This window comes from Pteropus vampyrus, unplaced genomic scaffold (assembly GCF_000151845.1).
Source record: "Pteropus vampyrus isolate Shadow unplaced genomic scaffold, Pvam_2.0 Scaffold1, whole genome shotgun sequence".
Classification (NCBI taxonomy): Eukaryota; Metazoa; Chordata; class Mammalia; order Chiroptera; family Pteropodidae; genus Pteropus; species Pteropus vampyrus.
The window spans coordinates 21,052,842-21,067,344 of NW_011888782.1; the positions used below are offsets into that span (position 1 = coordinate 21,052,842).

The following is a 14,503-nucleotide window of genomic DNA, read 5'->3' on the forward strand; positions in this document are numbered from 1 at the left end:
CAGAGTTCAGAAGCAGCAGCAGTGTGAACTGCTGCCGACGTCCATGGAAAAAACATTAGTTCTTTGCTCAAGTAAAAAAATATCAAATATAATAAATTTATGAAAGCCCATTCACATTAATATACAGTCTCAGTTTTATATTTTGCCTCAGGAACTGGAGTGGACTTGCTTTTCAGAGTCCCAGGGTGTTGCCTGACCAGCCCACGCCACCAGTGTGTGTGGGGCCTCCAGGGACAGGCTGCCCGGAATGGTCGGCTTGGCCGACTGCTTCTGGCTGTTAACATGGGTGCCACAAAACCCGCCCTGGTAAACCAACGGGCTGAGGCTCATCTCTCACTCCCAAAGCCCAAAGCAAGGAAAGCCCAGCAAATGCTGGTTTGTGGCTACATTTGGGTTTGCCACAAGACAACAGGCTGCCATTCGGTGTGTCCTGGCCAGCTGGGGTGAGGCTCACACGATGGACTCTCGGTCCCTGTCCGGAGATGGGGGGAAGTCCGCGAGATCTTCACTGCGGCTATAGTCAGACACCCGCACCTGGAGGTTATCACTGGTTGCCCTGGTGACGCTGTCATAGGAAGGTGGAAAGGACGTAGAGGAGATGGAGGAGCTGGAGGGCGGGCCAAGGCTCTGGGAGAAGTTCTTATTCATCATGTAGGCGATGAGGCCCTCTCGCTCAGGGGCATCTGCTTCGGAGAGGCCACTGCTGCCCGTCTGCTGGCGGAAGAGGAAGGAGGCGTGCTTCACGGAGCGCTGTAACAGGTGCCTCCGGAAGGCCCGCTGGATGATTGTGGCCGACACCTCCTCGTGCTTGCGCCGGAGCGTGGTGGTGATGGGCTCGTAGGAGATCTTGGATGGGTTGGCCGCCATAAACTTCTCCTCCATCTGGATCTTGAGGGCGTCCATCTCCCCGGACTCACCCAGGACCCTCTTGGTGAAGGCAAAGAGGATGTCCATGCAGTGGATACGGTCCCCGCTCACCATGGGCAGGTCCATGTTGATGAGGCTTATCTGGTTGGGCTTGGCGATGCGGAGCGGCTCAGACAGGGCATCGGCGAAGTCGGACAAGGCCGAATACTCGATGAACTGGGTGGCCTCGGGGTCGAACTTCTCCCAGATCTCGTAGAACATGTCAAAGTCGTCCTCACTCAGGGGCTCTGTGCTCTCCTCTGTGGCCACACTGAAGTTCTCCAGGATGATGGCGATGTACATGTTGACCACGATGAGGAAGGAGATGATGATGTAGGTGGTGAAGAAGAGGATGCCCACCGCGGGGCTCCCGCAGTTCCCCCGGGAGCCGTTGCTGTTGGGCAGATTGGGATCACAGTAGGGGGGCCCCGTGTTGAGAATGGGGCTGAGAAGACCATCCCAGCCGGCCGACGTGGTGATCTGGAAGAGGCACAGCATGCTGTTGGCGAAGGTCTGGAAGTTGAACATGTCGTCGATGCCGGCCTCCCACTTGACGTAGGCAAAGTTGGCCATGCCGAAGATGGAGTAGATGAACATGACGAGGAAGAGCAGCAGCCCGATGTTGAAGAGGGCGGGCAGGGACATCATGAGGGCAAAGAGCAGCGTGCGGATCCCCTTGGCCCCGCGGATCAGCCTGAGGATGCGGCCGATTCGGGCCAGGCGGATGACTCGGAAGAGCGTCGGGGAGAAGAAGTACTTCTGGATAATGTCTGAGAGCACCGTGCCTGTGGGAAACAACAGAGACCGTGGCCACTGATGGCATCTGTGTCCTCCCTCCAGCCCGGCTTCACTGAGTGGGGTCTCTGTACTGCAAGGAGCCAGGGAGACCCCCACCTCTCTGAATCTCCATCTCTACATTCGATTTGGAAAATGAGGACTTGCAGTCCCCACATCCTCTGCAAAGTACCTTTGCTCCTTCGTCTTCTGAGAATACCTGCACAACAGAGGTCTATGAAGCCCATCTTCTAGAACAGGGATTCTGAGGCCTCAGGGGACGTGCGCAACATCTTGGTGACCTAGCTTGGACCAAGATTTTTAGCTCCTTGCTATTCAAAGTGTGGTCTGAGGACCAGCAGCCTTGAGATCTCCTGGGCACTTATCAGAAATGCAGAACCATAGCTCCGCCCCACCTCCCAGACTCCCTGAGTTTTCACAAACCCAGTTGATTCATGGGCACGTTGAAGTACAAGAAGCGCTGGCTGGAACCCAGCACAACAACTCCCCCGCCCCCACCGCCACACACACGCCATGCCTGCTGCATCTTAGCCTCCCAACTCTGCCGGCTTCCAAGGCTTCCCCACCTCTGTTCATTACTCTGGGTTGGGAGTTTTAGGGAGCAGGGATGGAAGTTATAAAAGAGGATGAAGTTAACTTCCTTCATGTTGACCCAAGTGACCTTTCCAGACACCTCGTATAATAATGATGTCACTCGCTGACATGTGTCCAGTGTTTACTGTTATTCAGGCACTGGGCCGAGCATTTTATATCATCTACTGAGCCCTTCTAGTCACCCTAGGAAGTAAGCTGATACCATCCTCATTTTCCAGAAGAGGAAACCGAGAGGTGAGGTAACTTATCCCGGTGCCACTGGGTCAGTGAGAAGCCAGGATTTGACTCAGACACTTTGGCTCCAAGTTGACCTATTAAATGTACCTCTCTTGTGTGGCCAAGCCCCAGAACCGGCAGGTGTTCTGAGGTAAATGCTGTACTTCTCAAAGCCTCTAAGATCGTCCCTCAACAGCTCCATTCCTGCTGCTGGCATCCTGCATTCTCTAAAGCTTCTCTCTCGTCCCACGGGCCATGCTCTCTCTCTCGCTCCTGCCTGGGGCCGTCCAGAGCGTTTCCTGACCCTGCTTCCAGGTTCTAAGCATCTGCCCATCGCTGTGGCCACGGCAGCCCCTGCCTCAGCCCCTGCATTTCCCTCTGAGTTCCACCAAAGGTGGGAGCTTCACATGGTGGAAAGGCGTAAGTCGGTCCCCCCAAGGCAGAGTTCCATGGGGGCGGGGTCCAGAGCTTGAGGGTGTGTTTCTCTGTGTGTGTGTGGGAGGGAGGAGAGGTCAGGAATGCAGCCAGAAAAGGACGAAGGCGCCTCGGGTGTACTTGGCATTAAGTACGAATGCAGGGCTGGAGGACAGACCTGACCTGGGGAGGGCCTCTCTGTCCAGCCACCTGGCATACGCACCCACGATGGAGAGGATGACAACCACGAAGTCAAAGATGTTCCAGCTGTTGGTGAAGTAGTAGTGGCGCAGGGCGGCCATCTTGATGATACACTCGCCCGTGAAGATGGCTACGAAGAGCAGGTTGATCTTGGCCAAGATGTTGACCTTCTCAGGGCTCTGGTCATCTGTCTCCACCATCATAGTCACCATGTTCAAGCAGATGAGAAACATGATGGTGACGTCAAAGGCTTGCTTGGTCACAATGTCGAATATGAAGCCCTGGTACTTGTTCTAAAAAGGAGGGCAAAGGATGTGGTCAGCAGGGACCCCATGGGCTAGTGGGCCCCCTGTCGCTCCTCCGGGCCCAGATCACCCACTCTCCTACTCCATTCTCTGGGGAAGCCAACGCCCCGCAGAAAGGAAGAAGTCAGGAGACTGAAACAGCCTCGCTCTCCCGCTGAAATGCTTTCAGGGCCCAGCCCTGAGGCCCCCTCTTCCCTGAGACCTTCCCTGATGGATCTTCGGGAAGGGATTCCTCCTCCTCGGAGTTTCTTAGCACATTGTTCATTGGTCTTCTCTTTCGTTCCCACTGTCTGAAGACTCAAGGTCAAATTTAAAGTTCAATCCTAGTAATTGTATCGGCCTCCGGGTTAACACGTTTTCTCCACTCTTTTTAAGGAATCGATTATATTTATTCTGCTAACTGTATTTATGTGTGTCTTTAATTGTAAGCCACCCCATATTGTTTTGAGGAAGAGACAGGTTATAAATAAGTGAAAACATACACACGCTCTCTCGCATGCAGAGACACATGTGCGCACACTCACGCACACACACGCGCACACACACACACGCGCACACGCACACACACAAGTAACCTAGAACACAGTGTGGTGAACAGGAAAGAATCAGAAGAAATTGATGAATTGAATAAAAAACTGGGGCTACTACTACTTACCAGCGAGCGATTTAGGTTGTGTCACCTAATTACTTTGAGTACTGCTCCACCCGTGCCCTGCTCCCCCACACACACTCTTTTGGAGAACAGTTTGATCAGGCAAGAAAGTCAGCCTGGCAGAGGACTCAGCACCCTACCCACCAGGGGATGCTACCACTCAGGGGTTTGTAAGGACGAGGCCATGACTCGGGCCGGGGGCTGTGAAGGCTGCCCTGCTATCCTTGGGGAAAGCCTGCACCCTTGCAGGGGAGGCCAGGGCTCACTTAGAGGCAGATGGGTTCCCTTGGGAGGGGAGCACCCCCTGGTTGTCACAGCCTTCTCGTGCCTTCCTATCTCCATGAAACTGAGACTGCTGTGTGTGGTCAGACACCTGAGAGCACCCGTCCTTCTCTGGACTGGCCGAGGGCCCCAGGCTGGGCAGAAGGACCATGAAGAGGCCCTGAGAGTTGGCTGTATTGTGTGAGGGCACCACAGGGTTCCCCCAGCAGACCCTCCCCACGTTTGCTAAATTGGGAGCCTGGCTCACCAGAGGCCGGGGGATGGGCTTCTGGGGCTTCTTGGAGCCCAGCTTCTTCATAGCATTGTAGTACTTCTTCTGCTCCTCTGTCATGAAGATGTCCTGGCCCCCTAAGTGCAGAGAGACAGGCACCAGACTCATTTTGGGGTTCTGAGAGGCTCCGGCATGGAGGGCACAGGGATCTTGTCTCCTCAGTGAGGGTGCCGGGGTCAGCCTCCTCCTCACTGCCTCTCCCGGTAGAGAAAAGTACGTCCCTATCCTGCATCAGAGTCCTCTTCAAACCTGCTTTTACAGGGTCCCTGTTCTCATTCACTTCGAGATGTCACCTTGGGACCTGCAAATCCTGTACCCACCCCCCACCCTCTGCCCTGCCCAACATAGCCAGGCTGGACGTTCTCCCTGCCCACTTGGTTTGCCTGCAAACCAATCATTGCCGCTCTCATGGAGTTCCTGGAGGATCCTGGCCTCTGCACAGGTCCCACCCATTGCCCCCGATCATGGACCAGGTGAAGAGTCCCCACCCTCACCCAGCTTCTCTCAGGAGCCTCATCTCTCAGGTAGACTAAGGCAGATGTAGGGCCCCTCGCTACACTCTCGAAGGCCTGGGCATGTTGCATCATGGACGCACCCCTTTCCCACCCCACTGCAGCTGGTGCAGGCAGAGGACTGTCCCCAACAGAAGGCCAAGATGGGGCCAGGAGCCAGAATGGCTCCTCAGTCCCCTGGCTGCCAGCCCTGCCGGCCCAGGGGAAGCCTATTCTCCACGTATCTTTTTCTTCTGTTGGTTGAAGTTGTCAATGATGACACCAATGAAAAGGTTCAGGGTGAAGAAAGACCCGAAGATGATGAACACTACAAAGTAGATGTACATGTAGAGGTTGCACTCCCACTGGGGCTGCTCTTCATACTAAGGAGGAGAAATCAGACAGAGTGATCAGACAGGCAGGAAGTGGGACGGGCTGGCTGGGGGTGTCCACTGTGGGGGAGAGAGGGGGTGTCCAGAGGAAGGTCACGAGCACAAGTGTGTGAGCACAAAGCAGAGCCCGAGTGGCTGAGGGTGGCATTGAGGAGAGTGGACGGTGGCAGGTGAAGAGTGCAGGCTTGCTGGGCTCAGAGCTGGCACAGTGTCACTGCATGGCTTCTGACCCTGGGCCAGCGGGAGGTTTGAGAATATGGAGCGTCTCTCAGTCTTCAGTGGACTGTCAATGTGATTGCATGGTACACAAGGACAGAGAAGCTTGATTTGAATCTCTGTTGCTTCCAGCTCATCCTCCTGGGGTAAGATTTAAGATTCAAGTCAACTACAGTGAATTTAATTTGAGAAATTTGAGAATTTTGGGACTCCTTGGGAGACCACGCAACCTTGCTCCAAGGCCAGGTCTGGGCATTCCAGAGAGGCTCAGACTCCAGGTCGACACAGGAGATCTGGCCTGTGCGGGGTGGGCTTTCAGATGCAGACACTGAGTCTCCAGTGGCTAAGCAGCCAGGAGCCTCAGGTGCCCGACTTGGTGGGAAAGGCCGGTATGGTGACCTACCCCCCTGGAGTCCACAGCTGCATACATAATGTCCATCCAGCCTTTAAATGTTGCCTGGAAGGAAGAGACAAAAGTAAGAAAACCATTTAACTCTGAATCGATTGAGCTACTTAGGGCTCCTGTTTGGACAGGGGAGGCCAGAAAGTAGCTGCCTGCAAGAAGCTAGCAGCCAACCCCAACCCTTCAGCAGGGGGCTGGGAGGTCAGGAAAAGGTTTTCTCGTTCAGGTCTGGGGGTGGAGGGGTAGCCGGCAGAGCAGACACTCCAAGAAGGCCACACAGTGGAGGAATAAGCCTCGTGATATTGGCCGAGAGACTGATGAGGCCTCAGATCCACACTCATTTCAGATTCGAAAACAGCACAGAGTCCTGTAGCGGGCGTCAGGGATGGAGAGGTAGGGGTTGGGCTCTCTGTTCTAGCCTAAGGCGAACCCCAGTGCTGACCTGGTCCCCTCTGTCATGCACCTCAGAGAACCTTGTGGCTTCTGCTCTACAGCCTTTCAGAGAAGGTCCCTGAAGAATCCCAACTTTCCCTTGAACTTAAGGGGGACCTTTTATTAGTGGTGTGTGCATAAATGGTACACAAATGGCTTCCAGAAGAAAAAAGCCCTGATGGTTGGGTTTGCCAGTTTCCCCGACGTAAATCCTCTCGCCCTGGTTGATTTCGCATTGTTAATGCGCTGTCGCTGATGCAGAGTTGGGAAGGGACGCACAAGAACATAGCATTACGGCACTTCCACGGTACGATACACGTAATAACCTCAAGAGCATAAATGATACTAAACAGTAATGGTGAGTTTTCATTTTGTTTTAATATCATTTGGTTAATTATAAGTTGATAAAATATAATTTTTAATAACAGCTTGCAAAATGTCTAAAAATGTAACAATGAGCTCTCGTGAGCCCACACAAGCTGGCTCAAGCACACCACAGCAGGGCAGTAAAAAGGGAGGCTGGCTGAGACAGGGCCCTGGTGCTCGCTGCGCTGTCTGCCCCAGTCTGGGCTGCTGTGAAGATTTAGAAGGTGCCTGGGAGACAGGCTTGGTGGTGGGACCTGACCGCCCAGTGGGTCTCACTTGGGTCCTTGGCAAAATCCAGTCCCACCCTGAGCCTCCTTTTAGGGTACAAGCTTGTCCGCACAAACTTTCCACGTCTGAGAGTTTTTATGAGGCAGGCAGGGCAGAAGGGGAAACTGAGGCTGCCCCACAGAAGGCAAGCTATTTCAGCTCCTTGTGCATGAGGCCCTCACCTGTCCAGAGAGGCCTGCAAATGCGTTGGAAACTGCTGGGGACCACGCAAGTTTACGAGATGCCTGTGATTGAATTCTTTCCAGCCACTGCATGGTTCTGCCTGAAATGGCAGACTCTTCTGTCTACAAGAGAAGAGCCTTTCCTTCCAAGTTATGACATTCAGAGGTACAGTCACAGGGATAGAAAGCTCTCTGGCTCTAATCTTGTTCTCCATGAGGTATTTCAAGGGTCTTTGGAGAAAGCTCCTACTGGGACTTAAGGGGTGGGTGGAGGTGTGAGCGAACGTGCATTGAGTTTTCAGGTGAGAGTCCCACTGAATTTTCTTCTGCCTTGAGGTCCAGACACAGGTGTCTGGGCGTAAGATTGGGATAGCAAGAAAAGCAAGCTGCAGCTTTATTTGTTCTGTTTGCATTTCTGTTGTCAAGGCTATCCATAGTATAATTTTATGGCATGCGTTATAATCACTGAAGCCACCGTTGTCACAAACCAATGAAAATTTTGGAAAGACTGGGTAGGGCCATGTGTTTAAATATCACACAAATTGCACATCAGAGATGAAAGTAAATATAGTCTTTTAAATAATGCAGGAGATATCCCTAAAAGAGGGGGGGCCAGAGTCATAATTTGGCCAATAGTTCCATCCCTGGGTATCTGTGGTCTTTCATTTTTAACCTGCACCATCACACTGCCAAATTGATAGTATGAGGAGGCCAACTTGACTGCTGGCTGGGGGGCTGGTCCAGCCGCAGTGCTGAACCCCCATGCCATGCATCTTGGAGAATGTAGCGTCTGCTCTAGAGTGGAAAATCTGGGGGCTTCCCAAGGAGCCAAGAAGTCTCTGGAGAATCCTTAGCCTCCTTTGGGCAATTTGACCCTCTCATGAGGAACCAGAGTGGCCACACTGTCCCCCTCCAGCCCACACCATGAGTGAAAGTGCCTGTTGCTGGAGAACCAGTGGGAAGAAGCAAGTCCTTCCTCTCTGAGACTTACCACCTGCAGAAGGGCCAGGTATCCGGCCCCCACGTTGTCAAAGTTGACTTTCACCTTGGTCCAGTATAATTCGCCAGTCACGTTGAAAGACTCACAGTCGCTCTTGTTGTTTACAATGCTGTAGTTCAAAGGCAGGTCCCCCTCAGTCTGGTTGATGCACCTCCCAAACTTGCCCGCAAAGAGGTTCACACCCATGATGCTGAAGATGAGCCAGAAGATGAGGCAGACGAGGAGGACGTTCATGATGGATGGGATGGCGCCCACCAGGGCATTGACCACAACCTCAAGTGGACAGAGAAGAGACTCAGCTCCCGGGGGTGCCCAGAGCTTACGCCTTTTTCAAGACCATCCATCCCTCCCAGCAACCTACGGAACTCCCTGGCTACAGGCCCCTGTCTGGGAACACTTCCTGGCCCCAAGGAAGGGTAACGCATGGCTGGTGCCCTGGCGTGGGGTGAGGGAGTGAGAGAGCACGCACACCTTTCTCTTTGCACCCTGCAGTCTGACGGGAATCCAGACAACTGCCTTTCCCTTCCTCACCCAGCCCGAATCTATGACCTTCAAGCCAAATTTTCAACAGGGTCTCCGTAGTTGAGTATGCCAGAGACTGATGGGAAAGGGCTTCTGGAGACACATTCTCTGAGCTAAGTTTCTGGTTTATTTGGGGGTTGTGGCTACTGGGTTGGGGGTGTTCTCCCCTAAAGTGTGCCCTGGGACCTCCGTGTGGTATGTGTGGAGGGTGTCTGACAGTTCTCCAATGCTGCCGTGGGAGCAGGGCTGAGAGGGCGGGTGGTTCGAATGCTCCCTGGTGCCTCTGCCCCCCTAACCCCCAGGGAGTGTCCCTTTGACCCCACAGAGCGACTGCCTCATGCTCTTCCTCCAGAAACACAGCACCCAGGAGAGGCTTCCTGGGCAAAGGCATATAGGGTGTCTCACTCCACTAACTTAGTACCCAGCTGTCCTACTTGCCACACAACCTGGAAGTGAAGCTGCTGTAGGGCTGTGGGGTGGGTCGGGGGCCGAGGTGGGTAATGCTGACACAGGCAAATGAGAGGAGGTCCCTGGTTCCCCAGCAGGCGTGATGAACCTGAGAACCAGGTGGGAAACCCAACCCTCACTAGCTCCTGGCTGGCTCGGTGGCCGACAGCCTCAGCAGAGGCAACTGGCGACGGGCATCTCGCCCATGTCCCTCTGGGATCAAATTCCTTACTTCCAAAGAGACGTTTAACTTAGGTTGGATTAGTCATATGTGAAGAAGCCATTTGTTTCTCCATGAATTGGGGCTGTGGGCAAAGTTCAGAACCAACCACCAAATGGGGCTTTGTGCCGGTGCCTGCTGTCTGCTGAAGCCACACAGAATTGTGCATGCTTTGTAAAATCAAAATGTGTGTGTGTATGCACACACACACACACACACATACACATTTATTTTCTAGCTATGTGTTTTGGGTAGTGTTTTTTCTTGATGGGATTTTAAATTTGCATTACATGTGAACATTCTTCGATAAAACTTGGTGACTTGAAAGATGCATTGGGCTCTACACTTAGAAAATAATGCACAAGAGTTTACTAAGCAAATATAAACTGATAATGAGAATACAGTTTGCTCCTTCTTGCTTCGTTCACGCTACCTGCTGCCCATTGTAGACAGAAGGAAGGTGGCCCATGTGTGCCAGGAGGCAGGGGACGCACACGGGCACACACAATGGGGGCACACACAGAGATGAGGTCCCACGGGAGAGCAAAAGCTGGGGGGCCCAAGGCCAGTGGGGCTGGGCTGCAGTGAAGACGCCCGCATGCCAGGGCTTTGCTTCTCCTTCGACCAGTGCTTTCCTGGCCCTCACGGATGTCCTCTACCCCCCGAGTGTCCCTGAGCTCAGCCATGCCTCTCCTGGAGATTCCGCCCTATGCTCCTACCAAGTCAGGGGCCACGGTCCCAGCTCCAGGTCGGCTGCTTAGTCAGCATGTGAGCCTGAGAGTCCCCTCAGTGGAGCCACCTCCCACTGCCTGGTGAGAAGGCAGCGCCCCCGCCCCCGCTTCTTACCCTCATGCCTTCAAATCGTGACAGGGCTCGCAGGGGTCGGAGCGCACGCAGTGTCCGCAGTGACTTGATGGGGCCCATCTCGGCGAAGCCCAGGGTGTTGGCCACCAGGCTGATGAGCGAGACCTGTGGGAGGCAAGGTGAGGGCCATGGGGATAGCTCCCGAGACAGGTGGAAGGGCCCCGGCCCACCTGAAACAGCCCGGGTGTGAGAGAGCAGCAGGTCTCTCCATGTCCAGTTTTCACTGTCCCCTGCAGCAGCATCTCCACAGGCACGGGCCAAGCTTCCTGGGGCCCAGGAGGCTCGGGGCGAGCCCAAGGGTGTTCTGGCTCTCAGACCTTTCCTGGGAGCCTCAAAAGCCACCTGCTGGTGTGGAGGAGCAGGGACACAAAGCCTGGGCTTTTGGTCCCCATGTGTTTTGTTTTAAGTCAAATTCTTGGGCCTGCCTCTTTGGGGGAGGGCAGGACCGCCCTGCCTTGCGCATGAGCAGACAAGCTATCCTGGGGCATTTCCCCAAGGCTGGACTTGGCAACATCCCGACATCTTCAAAGACGGGAGGCCCAGGGAAGACGCTGGGGCAACGGGAGCCTCAGCGCTGTTTCCTCGGCCCCGCCCCCACCGTGGCACTTCCACCCCGCAGATTTTATCCTTCTAAAGCTCCACGGGCATCCAGGCTCTCTTACTTCACTGCGGGTCTGGGATCACAGGTTGGAAATGGCCTCATGCCTGACCTCGCCTGCAATTGCCATTAGTAGCACCTCGGCACTCAAGGCAGCCTGGGGGTGGTGAGGGGCTGCCTGACTCCCCCAACCTCCTCCAAGGCTCGGAGGCATCGGGCGAGGGTGGGCTGGGCGGAGGGGTTTGGAGAAGGAAGGTGCCAGGATCACCTTCTGTGCTGACCCTACTCACCTCACATCCTTCTCCAGACACTGGGGCCTGAAGACCAGCTTTCCCACGAGGCGTCAGCCTGTGGGTCCCCATCCCTGGAGAGGTGGAGGGGTGTCTCCCAGGGACCCCGTCCTGAGGGCGGGGCCCCAGGGGCCGGTCTGCCTGCCTAGTTCCCAGAGGTCACCCCTGCTTCCGCTCTTTCCGAAGCTCGCCCCTCCCCACTGCCATTCCCCACCCCTCATCCCGGTTGCTGCGACTCCACCCTGCCAGCTGCTCAGGCCACCAGTCTGGGCGTCACCCTTGCCTCCTCTCAGTCTCTCACACCCGACATCCAGCCCGTCAGGATCTCCTGTTGGCTCTGTCTTCAAAATACATCGGAAGTTCAGATATTTCTCACCACCTCCGCTGCCACCGTCCTGCCCGGGCCACCGTCATCTCGGCCCTGGATCACGGCCGCCCCTGGATCACGGCCGTAGCCGTCCTTGCTTCCGCTCGCATCCCCTCCCCCTTTCTTTCCCCACGGAGTGATCTTTTAATATCACGACTAAGTTCGTGTCATCCTTCCGTTCAAAGCCCTGCCATGTCTCCCCATTTCATTCTAAATAAAAGCACCTGTTTTCCGAAGGCTGCACCCCTTCTGCCTCGTGCATCTGGCCTCGTCTCCCGCACCCGCTTTGCCCACTTACTCTGCTCCAGTAGTTCCTCAAGAGCGCCAGGCACACGCTGACCACAGGACCTTGGCACTGCCATTCCAGCCTCCTCTCGGGATGTTCTGCAGACGTCAGCCTGGCTCACCCCAACTTCCTTAAAATCTGCTCAAACGTTGCCTCAGTGGGCCCACCCTGGCCAGCCTCCTTAGAGTTGTGATCTGCACCTTCCCCTCCCCAGGCGTCCTGGCCCTCCTCACCCTTTCTCTGCTTCCCTTTTCTTCATCTTCTGACATAATAAAAAAGTGGCTTACTTAGTCCGCGTATTGCTTGCAGTCTCTTTCCTCCATGCGGGCAGGGGTTTTGTCTGTTTGCTCTCTGAGATCTGCAGTGCCTACGATAGCGCTGCACATATGGCTTCATAGTATTTATCGAAAAAATGCATGAACTGATCCTGGAAACTGCCTTTTCCAGAATCTGAGGCCTGAAGACCGCCTTTCGCATGAGGTGTGGGGGTGGGGGAAGCATGGCCAGTGCCAGGAGAGCCGGATTCCAGCACCCACTTCTTTCTGCTTGACCTTGGACAAGGCCCTTCTCTGCTGCGAGCCTCGGCTTCCTTCTCCACGGGCTAACTGTCCAGTCTTGGGACTGGGCAGGAAGCACCGACAGCCCCCTTTGCCCAGACTCAGCTGAGCTTCTCAAGGTGGCAGGTGGTGGGGTTTGGGTGGCCTTCCCCAGAAGTCTTTGCAGACTCCCTCTGGCCTGCCCTGGGGTAGTCCCTCAGCAGGCCTGACTTCCCAAGAAGCTGCAGGAACAGCTGGGTGAGGGAGCGTCCAGACGGGGCTGCCAGGCCCCCAGGTCCTCCCACAGCCCCACGGCAGGGAGGCCTCGGGGTCCTCTCCTTCCTCTCACAGGCTCCAGGTTGTAAGGGCGCCTAGAGCGCCCTCTTTCCCTCTCTGCCACCCCAGCAGCCCTCACCCCAGCATTAGCATCCTCTCAGCCACTTGGGGTGATAGGAAGAGGTCTGGCCTGGAGGTCCAATGCCCTGGATCTGTGTCTCTGAGCACACTCTGACCTAAGGAGCCTCTCTGTCACAGTCACTCAAGGTTTGACCTTCCACCCAGCCTGGACCCCTGGCTAAGCCTCGTAAGCACTGAGTCCCTCCCTTTGGTTTCTGAGAAGGGTGTGGGGACAGAGCACAGGCCTGAACTTCTTCTGCAAACACAGCCCCTGCTGGTGGGCAGAGCCTAAGGCCAAGCCCCGAAGCCATGGGCACCTTCTGGAAAGCTCTTCCCAGCCTGCAGATCCTGACCTACATTCTGTTCTGCGGACCTGCCACAGCCAGGTGAGTCCTCACCTGAGCCTGTTGCCTTTACCGGGTTCCCTCTGCCCTTGAGGACCGCAGATCCAGGGCTGCCGCACTCGGTCTGATTTTCCTTCCTCTGGCTTCTCTCCCACTTGACTGTGCTCAGCATCCCTGCTGGACCCTGGACTCACCCTGCTTGGCACCCAGCAGTGTCCTGGGGTCTGGGTATCTGTGGGGCAGGGGCTTCCTACTCCATCTGCCAACTGAGTGCTCAGAGGATGTGCCAACCGCCTGCCCCAGGCCCTCCCTGGTCACAGCCCGGGCAGGCAAGCCCTGCCAGCTACCCGATCACCCGGGCAGCACCCAGAACGCCTCGGCCAGCGTTCATGGCTTTCCTCCTCCTCACGGCACCTCCGCTCCCACTTATCCTTCCCAAATGATATGTTCTCCCTGGGCCAGGAGGATCTCTCTTGCCTGCCCAGCACCTCTTTGCCGACCCTGTCCCCTCTGCCTTCGCTCACTCTATCCCCTGTGCAGACAGCCTCTTCCTGTGTGTGGGCGCAGAGGCTCTTAACTGGCTGTGTGTCTAGTGGGCCTGACAGACATTTCACAACATGCCGTGGTCAATGCTATAACACAGGTTTGTCTGCTCCCCTACTTCTGAGAGGGGAAGCTCCCACTCCTGGCCCGGCTCACACCCCCGCCTGGACTGCTCTATGCTGTTTCGCGTGGTGGGTCCAGTCTCCTCCAGAAGGCTGGGGGCTCCTGAGAACAAGGCCCAGGTCTTTCCTTGCTCCTCTGTCTCCCCAGACTGGGGGTTCTGATGAGAGGGCCCAGGTCACCCTTCTGTGACCCCAGACTCTGACCCCCTTCCCCAGCTGAGCACCTCCACTTTAGCCTGCTGACTCCTGCCAGCCCTGCCATTCTGTCCCTCCGTCCCTCTGCCTCGGCCCCTGGTCATGCCGGCAGTAGGCCTCCCCCTCCTTGCTCCCCTGAGGTGCTGCACTCACGTCCACGATGAGGAAGTCCAGCCAGCACCAAGCGTTGGTGAAGTACTTCTTGAAGCCGTAGGCCACCCACTTGAGCAGCATCTCCAGCACGAAGACGTAGGTGAACATCTTGTCGGCGTACTCGAGCAGAACCTTGATGGTCTTCCGCTCCTCCAGGTAGATGTCCTCGAAGGCCTGCAGAGCCGGCCGAACAAGGTGGACATGATGCCTGAGCCTGGCCAATTCCACCCTTCAC

General features: G+C 55.5%; 1 protein-coding gene across 1 annotated transcript in view; it reads right to left on the bottom strand.

Moving 5' to 3' along the window:
- Positions 1 to 450: 450 nt before the first annotated feature.
- SCN5A (sodium voltage-gated channel alpha subunit 5) overlaps positions 451 to 14,503 on the bottom strand; it is an 80,217-nt gene continuing 66,164 nt past the window's right edge. Inside the window, exons 20-26 of the mRNA XM_011355161.1 lie at positions 10,421 to 10,543; positions 8,377 to 8,658; positions 6,139 to 6,192; positions 5,373 to 5,510; positions 4,613 to 4,717; positions 3,149 to 3,419; positions 451 to 1,691 (exon numbers count right to left, since the gene is read on the bottom strand). Coding sequence (XP_011353463.1) covers positions 451 to 1,691; positions 3,149 to 3,419; positions 4,613 to 4,717; positions 5,373 to 5,510; positions 6,139 to 6,192; positions 8,377 to 8,658; positions 10,421 to 10,543 — 2,214 coding nt within the window. The remainder of the gene's footprint in view (positions 1,692 to 3,148; positions 3,420 to 4,612; positions 4,718 to 5,372; positions 5,511 to 6,138; positions 6,193 to 8,376; positions 8,659 to 10,420; positions 10,544 to 14,503) is intronic.